This window comes from Muscardinus avellanarius, assembly GCF_963383645.1.
Source record: "Muscardinus avellanarius genome assembly, chromosome: 6".
Classification (NCBI taxonomy): domain Eukaryota; kingdom Metazoa; phylum Chordata; class Mammalia; order Rodentia; family Gliridae; genus Muscardinus; species Muscardinus avellanarius.
The window spans coordinates 73,698,082-73,712,774 of NC_137791.1; the positions used below are offsets into that span (position 1 = coordinate 73,698,082).

The window sequence follows — 14,693 nt, forward strand, 5'->3', positions numbered from 1 at the left end:
CTGGTTTTCCTACCAAAGTTGTTCTTCCAGGGGTACTCATTGGTATCTTTGGAAATACTAATCAAATGCCCCTGTACCTCTTATAAAATTACAGCTCCTCCAGCCGGATCCCCAAGGCACACATATATACTGATACCGTTAACTTCTCACTCTAATTCAGATTCCATTTTATTTATTTGGGCATGGATTTTCTTTATAAGTGGTACTGTGAGCCAGACGGTAGTGGTTCATGTCCGAAATCCTAGTATTTGGGAAATTAAAGCAGGAGGATCACAGCTTCAGCTATAACTGAAGTTATAGCTTGGAGGTAGAACGCCTATGGGCTCAACCCAAAGTACAAAAAAAAAAAAAAAGTGGTGCACTTCACAATGCATTCTGTAAGTTCCTTCAGTGTCGATGGTGTGAAGATAGACCAGAGAAGGCAGGAAATAAAAGCTTTAATATCATATTGATTGCTGTAGAGTTTTGATATTATTATTCTTTAATAATTTTCTTTTATTTTGGCACACCATGTTGCAGATTCATTATTCACATTTTCTCTCTCAAAGTGAATCAACCATTTAACTCCAAAGATCTTGAGATAGAACGAGTAAATAATTATATTTGGAGAATACATTTGGGGTACTAGAGGTGCTAATAGTTACTAGATTGTCGTTATAGTTAAACTTTCAGCAAACAGAGCCAGAAAATATAGTCATATGAGGAAAAATAACATTGATAGTGTTATTTTAAATTACAGTTTAGCATTTAGGGATTTGTGGAATATTTTGAATTCATATGGGTATCCTTTTTTTCTGAACATGAATAATGTTGGTTTTAATATTAATGTACCTATTTTCTCTCTTATTTTATATATAGCTGTAATTGATAATAAAATATATTAGTAAAATTAAGACTGATGAAGGAAATAAAATATCTCTTCATTGCTCTATTTATCTTTGATTATATTTTATTGTTGATATTCAGACAAAATCAATACTGTGTTCAGTCACTTGAATATTTTTTTTTCTGTAGATGGTTTTGTGCCCTACTCATTTGGTTCTTTTCCATTTCTTAAACTTGCTGTATAGATTTGCACTTCTTTGCATATACATTCATTTTTCTTACGTCTTTTCTGCTACCTTTGCGGTTAAAATAGTATTTTTTATTATCCATTCTATATCACCTGTATTATCTTTAAGCTCTACCTATGTTATTTTTTATTTATTTATTTATTTATTGGTGGTACTGGGGTTCCTGGAAGCCCTTCTACCTCCGGGCTACACTTCCAGACCTATTTTATATTTTTGAAACAGGGTCTCTTACGCCAGCGCGGCTGGCTTCGAACCTGCGCGATCCTCCTGTCTCCGCCTCCCAAGCGCGGGGATTATAAGCGTGGGCCACCACGTCCGGCTTACCTATGTTATTTTTTAGTGGTGGCTTTGGAGATAACAATATGCTTTACCTGTTCACAAATAATATTGTGATAGCTGAACAACAACCTGTAAACTTTATTATGGTATAATTTCGATTTTTCCTCTTTCTGCTCTGTGTATTCTTGTCTTGTATTTCACTTCTACATATGTAATGAATTCAGTAGTAGATGATGATGATGATGATGATGATGATGATGATGATTTCTTTGGATTGAACCCAAGAACATTTACCACTGAGCTACACTTTCCACACTTTTAATTACTTTATTTTATTTTGAATAAGATCTTTCTAAGTTGCTAAGGGTCACATTAAATTGCTGAGGCTGGCCTCATTGAACCTAGACTCCTCCTGTCTCACCTTCTTAAAGTACTGGGATGACAGACATGCATCACCAAGCCTGGAAAAATTGTATTTCTTTTAATAATCATATTGTCTACTTAATCATATATTTATCAGTCTGTTTCTTTTTATTTCTGTTGTAGGTCTGTGCTAACTAATTAACACATGTTATTGTTAAAGTCTATTGCTGACCAATGATCTCCGCTTTTTTCTATGAAATGTCTTTATTTTGCCTGTATACTTTTAGGATATTTTTTCTGGCTATGGACTTTTCTGTTTTTCATTTACCATTTTAGAAAGTTCCATTGTCCAGTATCCTCCATTGTTTCTGGCAAAAAGTCAGCTGTTAAGGTTATTGTTATTTCTCTATATTTAGGGGAAGGGGCTAAGGGACAGAGAGATGCATGAATTATGATATTCTTTGGTTTTGAAAAGTTTGTTATATGTTTCTTGATTTTATAGTTATCTTTCTGAAGGTTCAGTGAATTTCTTTGATCTGTACATTTATGTCTTTCAACCAATATTATTAAGTTATCAGCAGTTATTTTAAAGTATTTTTCTCTTTCCTCTTCTTTCTTTATGAGATACTAATTACTCATAGCAAAAAATTAGTGTTTGCTCATTCTCTTATTCCCCCCACACACTTTCAATTAGAAAATTGAAACTTTAATTTCAGTAAGCCTCTCTTCTGCTGTGTCCAGTGTTACACCAATAAAATAGTTTATTTTCAATATTGAATTTTTTCTCTTTAGCTTTTTATTTCATTCTTACCACAGTTTCTTATTTGCAGTTTTTAGGTTTCCACTAAAATTCCCAATATCATTATACATATTTTCTACTAGATTTTTGAGCATTGTTAACATAGCTATTTGAAAACTCTTGTCTGTTAATGACAACATCTAAGCCATCTTTATTGACTCTTTTCTGTTGATTATAGCACATTTTTCTGCTTCTTTGTGCATACCATAATTTACAATTTTATTCTAGACATTGTGAATTTAAAAATATAGAGATTGACCTATGTAATATGTACCCTTGGAAAAAATGTACTATTTTCTTTGCCATGCCAATTACCTAGAGTTGAGCTGAATCCGGGGTTTGTTGCAGTGTTAGTTTCCATTTAGTACTGGCGTCAATGGTTTTGAGGGAAGGCTAAAGAATCTGTCAGGAGGGTGTGTTTTCTTTTCTCTCTACCATGCAGCTCATCTGTAAGCTTTTTGAATTTAAGGGAAGATCTCTTTTTTCTTTGGACACCACACTCCTCCCACCCCTCACAAATAAGCTTTCTATATCTTGGAAGATCTCTCTTCATATCAGTCTCCTGCATGTGTATTGGACTGGCCAGTCCCCTGTATTATAAGACCCCATGAGCTTCAGAGGGATCTTTCTCAAGTCTGCTCCTACCTCACGGTGTGGGAAGGCTTCAGGTCTCACAGAGTTATTTTTCTTGTTCTTCTTGCTATTTTCAAAACCCTCAGTGAACTGCTTCTTTTCCCTGGGGAAGTACCCATGCACTTTTGGAGAAGACAGTAATTCTTTCTTCCTGTTTCATGATTATGTAGAATCATATCTGCTCCTTCAGCCTTCAGTTGCCTTCTTCCTTAATCTTAAGGAAAGCTTTATGCACTGCTGTGGGGTCCCTCTCCACAGCAGGTTTCCTGCCATGTTCTGTGCTTTTAGTTGGTTTCTACCTTGTGCTTGGTGGAAGCTATTTTAGTTTTTGGCACTTATTTTTATTAAGTAACTTTTTTCCCTAAGTGTAAATCGTTTCTGTGTTTGCATTTGATAGCACATAGAAAAGCATATGGCATGTTACTTCATTTACATATTTATCCATTCCACTTCATTCTGTCTCTCCACTTATTGGTGATCAATTTTGTTTTCAAGAAAATTATTACTTGTTTTTCTTTTGTTTTAAAATGATAAGCATGTACTAATACCAGTATATTTTCTCTTTTGTATTATGATTTTTTAATTTTTATTATTATTATTTGGTACTGGGAATTGAACCCAAAGGTATTCTACCTCCAAGCAACACCTCCAGCCCTTTTTTATTTTTATTCTGAAACAGAGTTTTGCTGGCTTGATGGGAATCTCATTGCTTGCTGAGGCTGTCCTCGAACCTGCGATCTTCCTGTCTTAGCCTCCCAAGTACTAGGAACACAGGGATGTGCCAGCATGCCCAGCTCTTTTTCTTTTTTTGTATTTTAAAAGAGAATAGAATATGGATACTATGTGAATCTTGATAAATCAAAGGATTTTTCCCCTCAATAAATCTTGATCATCCCTCTACAATGGTGCACAGAGATCTTTCTCATTCTTTCTGAGAGCCTCCTATTAGTTAGAGAATTCCCATATCTATTTGCATACTAATTTATTCAATTTGTCCCTTACTGAGGATATTTAGGTTGTTTTTAAACTTATTAATACTAGTAATGCTACAATGTGTATCAAATATTTTCTGGTTTTTTATTGCTCCAAAGTTGCATTTGGAAGTCATTTTTACTATTGACTAATACCTAAGACATAGTTTGTACTCTGATTGAGATTAGAAAGAGGAAAATCATTCCTCCACCACCAATGATGTGTTTAACACAGTAAATATTCAGTAACTAATAAGATTCAAAAAATTGTTTTGATGATACCTCCATTGATATCTGCCTCTTTCTGTCTCTATCTAATTTATCTTTTGGTCATTAACTTCCTAGTCTGACTTATTTTGAAGCTCAAAAGAAGGTCTTACCCACAAATATTTCCTGAGATCTGTCAAAATTATGTGCATAAATGATATATATTTATTAATAATTTAGAATATCAATTTATTTTATGAGCTATGGATTAGATATTTCATCCATTCCTAATTATATATTGAGTTTCAATATATATTGAGTTATGGATATTTGCAAGATAAATATTAACAGTATATGTATAGTCAATAGCTGACAGGTGCTATGACAGAATAAATAGAATAATAAATGAATAAATAAATAAATCTGAAGGTACATTTTTAAAGGAAACCCAGTAGTTCTCTTTATAATATATATGAAATGTCTATCTGGTCTATACTATAACATGGTATACTCATAGGTTCAGCTTTAGAAACAATTGTGTAAGATTATATTTCAGCTCTAAATCTTATCATTTTATTTAGAGCAAAAGCTAGCAAGAATTCTTTATAAATAAAGAATGAGAGAGGGAATAATACATGTCTTCTTTTTAGTTTTATACTTTTAAGTTGCTACAGAAAATCTCCACTCGAAAAGCCCCTTGCATTCTCAAGTCTTTCCTTTGAACATAGATTCCCATGACCTCTTGTTTTGCTTCTGTGTTTGTCAATATGTATCTGTGTTTTGTTTACAATTTTAAATTTCAAACACCACTTAACTATTGTCCAGAGTTCAAATGTTTAGTAACCTCTTTTTAGAAGTGGAGATATAAATAAATCAGCTATCTGTGTTTGAAAAGTCTAAACTAAAGTGCAGTTGTTTGCTTCAGCTTGTCAATGGATATTTATGAGGTGAGCATAATCCTATAACAGTTATAGCAGTGAAATACATCCTGTGCCGATAGCTAGTAAAGGAGCTCACGGGCGCTAATGCGGGTGGAATTTTAATGCTCAGGAGATAGGAGACATGGCACTTGCTCTGGTTAATGCTGCTGTTACTGACCACAGTAAAAATGAGGAGGTGAAATCAGTGCTTAAATACTGCAGCAGAGTTGCACTCTGTATACCTCACCAGCAGCAAACATATCAGTTTCTACTGCTGTTTCTTTTATTTCTTTTATTTCTCCTTTTACTTTACTGCAGAGTACTAACATAATATCAGGCATTTTTCTCTAGCGTATCTCCTTACCTTTCCTACTAGGCTCAAGAGAAAGTGTGGCCAACAATGACTTCTGGGGAAATGTTGATAAACTTCTCAATCTACTAGGTACTAGGTATTGCCTGAAAAGTCACATGAGTGAATTTTAACGCTGACAAACTCCCATTGTAAGTTTAGCCTTGTTATTACCAGATTTTATTTGTGATTCAAGCCTGGTACATTTTGTTACTTCTTATACTGAGGGAAAGTTTTTAATAGACTAGAACTTCCACTCAGATCTGTGCTCTACAAGATGAATTGGGAATGTTAATTCATTTCCACTTTGTAAAGAATTGTATCATGCTTACTCTCTTCTAATAGGCAAAGCAAATGAAGTTAAGATTTTAGTCTTAAACTCAGAAGATTTATTTGGGGATTACACTAATGTTTCAGTCAGTATCCTCACTACTGTAACCCAAAATACCTGACTTCCACAACTTAGAGGAGGGAAGATTTATTTGCTCACAGTTCTGGTGATTTCAGGGGTTCAGTCCATGTCAGGTCAGGTTATATTGGCAGAGCTTAAATCATGGTGCTGAGAGCAGAGAGAGAGAGAGAGAGAGAGAGAGAGAGAGAGAGAGAGAGAGAGAGATAAGGCTGTGCTCTCACATTATACACACATTGGAGGCAAGAAAGCTATTGGAAGCAAGAAAGCTAACAAGGAGGGGCTCCTTTGGAAATATAAATATATAAAATCTCCAAAGGTCAAACCCCCAGGGACCCCTTCTCAGCAACTCAGCCCTGCCTCCAATAAGACTACCTTGTCTCCATGAGGCATAGGGGAATATTCTAAATCCAAACCATAACAATTAAGAATAGTATAATCTCTAAGCCAGGTGTGGCAGTGCACACTTGTAATCCCAGCATTCGGGAGGCTGAGACAGGAGGATCGTGGTTCCTGGACAACATCAGTTAGTTAGTGAGGCCCTCCACAACTTAGTGAGACCTTGTTTCAAAATAACGAATAAAAAATAGGGCAGGGGGTGTAGCTTGGAAGTAGAATGCCCCTGGGTTTCATCCCCAAACCCACCAAAAAAAAAAAAAGAATAGTTATAGTCTCAACATTTTTACGTGCTTAAACTTCAAGTTCATGTTACCTATGTTAATTTATTTTAGATTAAGTCCAATGAATCATCATTTGACATCAGTTATCTGCAGAGTAGTTCTTTAAGTCCTACCAGAATTAAAAAAGGCAACATAGAAAGAAGTGTATATGTTCTTTTTTGCACATGGCAGAGGTTGTAGCAGGTGGAGAGTTTTAGAGGTTGAATTTGAATATTATTTGTGGGTGAGAACTAAGAAAGAAATCTATACTTGTTTATATTTACTTACACCTACTCTACTTCTCAAGAAGTATTGAGAGGTTTTAAAAATACAATAAACCCTCAAAAAAATAAAAGAAGGCAATAATCATAGGTCAAAATTAAGGTATAGCCAGTTGTGGTGGCTCATTCTTGTAATCCTAGTACTTAGGACTCTGAAATAAGACGATCACAGATCCGTGGCCATTCTCAGCAACTTAACAAGGCCCTTCCACTACTTAGTGTAGCCCTGTTTAAATTTTTTTTAATTCAAAATAGGGCTTGGGATATAACTCAGAGGTAGAATGCCTCTGGGTTCAATCTCCAGTACTACACACACACACACACACACACACACACACACACACACACAATTAAGGTACAGCCGTACCAGAAAATGTATACTTAGGATAGCAAATGCTATGAAAACATTCTGTAAAGATGAGCTTCCTGGAAGCCAAGGAATAAAGAGAAAAATGTTGAGTTATATGTTGCTATTATAAAAAGAAGGCAGATGAGCTTACCAGTATTGACATGCTTTTCTCCAGTCCTAAGGCCCAAGATGAATTGATCTCTTAATATCAGTGTTATCAACAGTGATTTCCAAACTGTAAAATTCCCTTTAAATGACCAAAAGTCGTATGGGCTCTTCATATGACCAAAAGTTAAAGAAGTTATATTAGATTGTTGCCAAAGATCTATGAAGGCATGTATAAAAGAAGATAAACCACATCTAGGTACAAGTGATCTGACTTAAGTATGAAAATAAATTTGGATTAATTTAATCAAACTCTATTCTTAATATTGACAAAATCTTATGGAATTGCAGTTTTCAAAGGTGGATGAGAAGCCGGGCATGGTGACGCACGCTTATAATCCCAGCATTCGGGAGGCCGGAGGATCACGGTTCGCGGACAGCCTCAGCTACTTAGTGAGGCCCTCTGCAACTTAGTGAGACTCTGTTTCAAAATAAAGAATAAAAAATAGGGCAGGGGTATAGCGTGAAGTCAAATGTCCCTGGGTTCCATCCCCAGACGCGGGAAAAAAAAATAAAATAAAAGGTGGATGAGAGATGAGAGTAGAGCTTTCCGGTGGGTTTGGGCTGAGGAACTATAGCTATGTCTACTGGTCCATTCCTGCACCACCCAAGTCAGCCTGGCCTTACAGATCCTGTAAGACCAAATGAATGGCAGAACAAAAACAACCACTGACCTGGACCAATGGCTCCTCACAAATAGAGTTTTGCAGATTAATCTGGAGAAAAAGGATTCTAACGTTATCATTGATAAGTGCCCGAGGAATTCTGCATTGTTAGTTGAAGAGAGAAATAAATACCCTAGATACTGGATACATAGTTAGAAAGTCTGATATTGTATGCAAATTGAGGAGCCTCTTTTATATTCATTTTTAAAAGTGATGAACCCCACTGTGCACAAGGCATGCAATAGGCTGTGCATGTGTGTTGACATGTTCCAACACACATACACAAATATATTTTAAAAACTCAAAGAGCCTGTTGTGGCTTTGCCAAATACTTGAACAACATTTCATTGAAATGCCTAGAATTTTGCAGCATAAAAATTAAAATGCTGGTTGTAGTTTATAGGGTTTTGATGCTAACTGTAGATTATGTACTTTTTAAAAACTGTGCAGATTATAATATTTACTAATAATTTTGCTACTGCCACATCAATGCTCATGAATGCTCTGCATTCAGACAAGTTCACCAGATACTGACTGCTAAATACAACCTCCTCCTTGGGACAAATAATGGGCTCACCTATGGGACACCGAGTGCAAACAAGCTCTGGCACAATTAGCAATTGGTGGTGCTGCCTACGAGTGAATGGTCACCAGGTTCTAGGACTGACTTTAAAAAACATAGAAATATAAATGTTAGGAAAGGAATTCATTTTTCACTCACTGAATTTATTCTTTGAAAACTAATGTTTCTCTTAAATAAGCAAATGTATGAGTATACAGAAAAGATATAAAACAGAAAGTAAGAAATCATATACAGTCCCACTACCCACAGCATGCTGGTGTGTTGTCTGTTAGTCTTTTACTTTTTGGACATATTTTGCATAATTAAAATCATGTATGTATACAATTTGGCATTTTTCTTTTTACTTACCATTTTCTTACATTTTTTACAAAGTTTTCTATTTTAATGGCTGCATAATATTGAGTTAGATAGATGAATCATAATTTATTCTCTGAATTGTTGGGCAGAAATAAATATAAATTGGCAGATTATATTTTTCACTGTTATAAAATTCCTATGGTAAATATTTTGAAATCTCTGCCTAACCACTTTATTGGGCTGGATTCCCAAAATGAAATTATTGAATCAAAGAATGTAGGCTCTTAAAGACCATTTTTACATATTTTGTTCTTCCTATGGTTTCTGGCAATTCATTCTTTCAGAGCATCAGAGTTCTTTTCTGACCACAGAAACTCACTAGTTAGGTAACATGCTTGAAAAGCGAGGCAGTTTTATTCCTTTTCATCCATAATTTTTATTAGGCAAATAAAATGTTGCCATTATTAAGATTACAATGCAGGGATGTCAGTTAATAATATAAAATGCATTCCTTATATGCTATGAAACTTATTTAAAGTTTGTAAATATACTCATAGTGATCTTGTAAGTAGATGATTTGCCTAATTGATTTTTTAATATGTGGAGAAAAATCAACAACTTAGTATCTGAATAATCAGTTTCTTTTTTTTCAGTACTGAGAATGGAACCCAGGGGCATTCTACCCACAAGCTACACCCCCAGCCCTATTTTTTATTCTTAATTTTGAAACAGGGTCTCATTGAGTTGTAGAGGGCCTCACTAAGTAGCTGAGGCTATCCACGAACCATGATCCTCCTGTCTCAGCCTCCCAAATGCTGGGATTACAAGCGTGTGCCACTACGCCTGGTGTCTAATAACAGTTTCTAAATTAATATATTTTAAATATATTTGGTGGAAAATTAAAGTCACTATTAAAATCTTCAATAAAGATTTCTGTCTTTCTTCAGAGCTGGTAAAAATAGTAAAATCTTGTGCCTACTGCTAATTTTTTTGAATATTTAAGAAATTATACTTCTAATAATCATGTCATGCAAGATATGTCTATTTAACAATGATTTCATTGCATCCAAGGAGTGCTACATTCCTGAGTAAAAAGGATAGAATGTATTCATAATGAATTTTCAAACTAAGGAAGTCTTAAAACAGTTATTTAATTAAATTTTATATTGACAAACTGCTCTTATTGCAAGAGTTTATGACTTAATGATTAATAAGCCATGATATCAAATTCAAATTGGTCGTACTGATGACCGACTCTGGCAGGTGGTATGGGTGCTGCCCGAATGCATCACAGCAGTCTGTTTATATCTCACTCATGATGTAGATTCATGATGAGAGCATATTTATAGTCAAGAAAATTACTTAGGAAAAGTATTGTATTAAAAATTCAGAAATCAGGAAATTATTACTTTTTGTGTTAACTATTATTTATAACATACTACATGCTGTATTATCCCCTAAACACTGTGCCACCCGGTTCAGAGACATTAGGTGAAAAGTACATAATAAAATTGGCAATTTATCAATGATGTTGTTTCTAAAACTAGTTAAAAAAAACAGATCATTTTATGAATGTTTTACTTTCAGCAAAAGTTAGTAGAAACTCTTAGCTCTATATTGCCTTTGGGCTTTTCTCTTTCTTTATTAATTTCCAAAAGTTTTAAAATTTACTGAAGTCATGTTTGAAAGGAAAATAAAAAATAATAAACTTATGCTTTTATGTCCCCAGCTTTCTTCTTCAACCGTGCTTTTTGTTCCTTTTGTGTTTTGCTATTTTTTTTTTTGGCTATTTAAAACAAATTTCCTTGCATATAGAGGGGAAGAAAGAGCAGCTCTACAATATCAAGTTGTTTCTGAGCAGATGATATAAGAAATAGAACATCTCCATAGGATGGTAATTCTGTTCCTATACTGGAAAATGGTGTCCTGGCTTTTGGCCAGTTGAGAAATCTGGACATAATCCTAGAGCACCGTGGAGATTTTTTATAATTAATCAGAATCTTTGTTTTCAAATAATTGTCAAATCATTTACAATTATGTATGGAGCAGTGTGTCTAAGCAGCCTTCATTGAAATTTTAAGTAATCGTCCTGGCAAATTCTCTTTGGAAATGCAGAATTCAAACCAATAGCTACCATTTGGAAAGAACACATTGTTGTGGAATACCACTGTGATAAATGGGCAACAACAATTGATATGAATAAGTCTATCTACTGCAAAAGCTTTTCATAAAGTGCATCACAAAATGGTATCTCTTCCTGCTTTCATGACTCTATATCATCAGTCTCTTATTTACATCTTAAATGTGTTCATCAGTCTCATATTACGTCTTAAATGTGTTCTTTATCTAAACTTTTTTGTGAAGCCAGATGGATGTGACAATATTTTCATTTTAATTTAATATAGAAAAGTAGCATATAGGGTGGTGGCTTTGATGTCTTGATTGCTATGATACTAGTGCTCTACTTCAGATAGAGGTAACAGAGTTCTAGTTCGATCATGGTTTTTCCATATGAACTTTACCGTATCATCATGCAGGTGAATTTACTGTGAAAAAGATCTGAAGGAACCATCATGTTTTGACCCAAAGAAAAGAATGTATGACTTTGTGTCTTATGTGAACATTGTTCTTTTCTTGGCTAATCTTTATTGTATCATGGTCTAAAAAAACTAGGTGTGCGTATGCTTTTCAATAATTGCTTCAGTATTTCAATAAAGATTTCTGTCTTTCTTCAGGGCCGGTGTATAAACTTCTCCCGAGTTCCATCTCAGTAAAAGGACATCAAGAAGACCAAGAAGCTACAAAGATGGCACTCTTTCACAATGCTGATTTCCAACCCGATGAAAAAAGTCGAGAGCATTTCAGAAGACCTTGGACAAGCAGCTCATTTCGCTCCATCAGAAAATGTTTTCTCTGCCTTCTGCTTTACTTACACCAAACATTTTCAAACACTCGTTTGACCATCTCTAGGAGTGATGAAATTCAATGCTAACTCATGATTCGTGACATTAAAAATAAAGAGGAATGTTAATCTGCATGCCAGGGTTTATCAAAGGAAGCTTATTTGAATGTGTAGAAGAGGCAAAAGCCACAACAGTCACACTGTAAAGATGATATCAAAATGGACCATAGAACAACTAGCCATGATGGTTCTTCACAGACATAGGAATTTAAACATGAAATCATGGCACTTGTGTTTTTGTATGGCAAGATCTTGAGCCACAGGCAGAGTATGAAATTTCTCATCAGGCTAAGCAAATAATGGAGTCTATTGCCTTGTAACTATGTCAGATCACAAAATCCTTCCAGGATCCCTATCGCAGTGTGCCTTACAGGAACTTTCTGACTAGAAAATCTTGTCATTCTAACACTGAAAAGTGCACTTGCATGACAAGAGATAGACAAGGTGCCTCAAGGTATTGGTAACAAGCAAGAATTTGCCCTTTCGTTTTCGAAGACACCTTTCTTTCATTATGCACTTGGGACAAGAAAATTAATAGAGCGTTATTCCACAGGAAGACAGCCTCTAACCAAAGACCGGGAGCAAAGTTTAAGGGACTCGTGAAATGAGACTTTGTTTCCTGAGACTGGTAGAGTCCTCCTTTTTCCTATGTTTAGGATTGAGTAGCGCAGAAAGTATTAATATCTGTAAACATGCCTGGGAGTGTGTTTTGCTTTTAATTTAAAGGAAGCAGTAACCACAAAGCTTCCGCTCAGGGTTTTTTTTTTTTTTTTCCTTCTTCTTCCTTCAAGTCTCCAAGGGCTCTTCAGCGTCACAAGCCAGCAACTCTCTTTGCATGAAAATTTCAAAGTTTAATTAATATAATTAAAGGCAACAGCAAGCAGCAGCCTGTGAAGATTTTGCTCATCTTTTTTATGCCTTTTGACATTGAATGACCTATAACTGTATGCGCATTACTTGGATTTTGAGGAGTACTCTACCTAGGCTATGATTCAGTAGAGGAAAAAGACCTCCTTTCTTTGGTTTATAAATTAAATTTTCAAGAGAGTCGCCATTGGGAAGCGTTGACAATGTATGTATTATAACATTTTAGTAAAACCACTATCGTGTCACGTCGGCGATGCCAAATTATGTTAGCGTGAGCAGAAACACTGTGGGGGAGGAAGAAGGCAGCAGCTGAAGAAAACAGCTCAAATGATCTAGTCACTTTCGATACTGTACTTCAGATGCGAAATGGATATTCGACTCGAAACCTGACAAAGTGCGCCTGCTTTGATGTGAACTGGTATAGACAATGACCAGTGGCTGGGTCAGTGGGATGTCTCTCTGCGAGCACAAAGGCTTATCAAATGACACTAAAAATAAGTTCAACAACCATCACATTGGAAGGGAGAAGGCGAACATTTCATGTTTGGCGGGCATGTGAATGCACAAGATGGAAAAAGCGATACGGAGCATCCTGGCATAATTCTCCCCATTGTGCTCTTAATGGGAATTTTAAAGGACGGGAGTGATTCTGTTGGTTGGTGTCCAGGTTTGTGGCACTGCTCCAAGAAGTTTTACGCACACACACAAATAGATATACACACACACAGGTATATAATCTCTAGCTTGAATCTTTTGCTCAAGTTTATGTCACTGGCTGGCTGGATCCAAAGTCATGTGTCCACTTATTCATAAATAAAATTTTTACCTGTGCCTGAGTTATCATTTTCTTTAAGCCCACCTAAAGCTCATGTCTTCGTTGATTGGATACAGAATTGTCCTGGTTACTTTTGAAACTTGAATTGTATTCAGTTCCAAAATATCCAGTATGATCACAGATGATACCATTGGCAGAATCCATGTGCAAGTGTAAGATGGAAGTTGGACATGGTAAACCCAACATTTTCTGCAATGAGTTCTTATAGACATTTCTAGGTTTACATCTGGAGAAGGACTTACTGCTTTCTTAAATGAGTGCTTTATTTCTGATCAGTACATGCCAATTAAGTATATTTTAAAAGTGTCAAGGATACTACAGAAGCTACGCCTATGTTGCTTTGATAGTCGATTTAAATTTTGCCAGTGTCATATGGCATACTCGTATTTTGCTACATGAACAATGTAACACCTCTGCCTTTAAATGACAAACTAGCTTTCTGAATATTTGTAATGCAGATAGTAGGAAGAGCTCCCAATAAGGAAAGAAGGGCAATGGTCTATAGATTTAAAAAAATACCATTCATGAAGTTCACACACAGATGAAAATTCATTGCCCTTAAAGATTAAATCAGAACTGTGTTGTGCTTTTCTCTAATTATTTTAAAGAGCAAATGAGAAGAATTTGTTTTAAAGAATAGCTTTCATACCAAAGGACTAGATCAAAAACCTCTACACATTTCAACCAGAAAAACATGTTAAAGCAAAGCCTTTTCTATAAGTTATATGAAATTACAGAGAGAGAAAGAAAGAGAGAGAGATGTAGAGAGATCTCCCCTGTGTAGTTTCCTGGACATGATGTCAGTCATGATCTACTTCCTGTGTTCAAATGAGTAAGTCTTACCCACCACCCATTTCTATTGCATAAGGTTTCAAAAACAATTAAGTGGGAAATGACTCCTAACTTATGTGTCTACTCTGCCTAGAAAGAAAGTTTTGAAGGCATCTATATATATTTCATAACAATGTCTGTTCTTTATGGATTCGATCCATAAATATTTATCTATCTGAAAACTTTGATACTTGGA

General features: G+C 35.3%; 1 protein-coding gene across 1 annotated transcript in view; it reads left to right on the forward strand.

Annotated features, from left to right (window-relative positions):
* Positions 1-11,776, forward strand: part of ANTXR2 (ANTXR cell adhesion molecule 2) — a gene marked incomplete at both ends in the record, with an annotated part of 158,353 nt that extends 146,577 nt beyond the window's left edge. Inside the window, one exon of the mRNA XM_080697110.1 lies at positions 11,738-11,776. Coding sequence (XP_080553236.1) covers positions 11,738-11,776 — 39 coding nt within the window. The remainder of the gene's footprint in view (positions 1-11,737) is intronic.
* Positions 11,777-14,693: the final 2,917 nt, after the last annotated feature.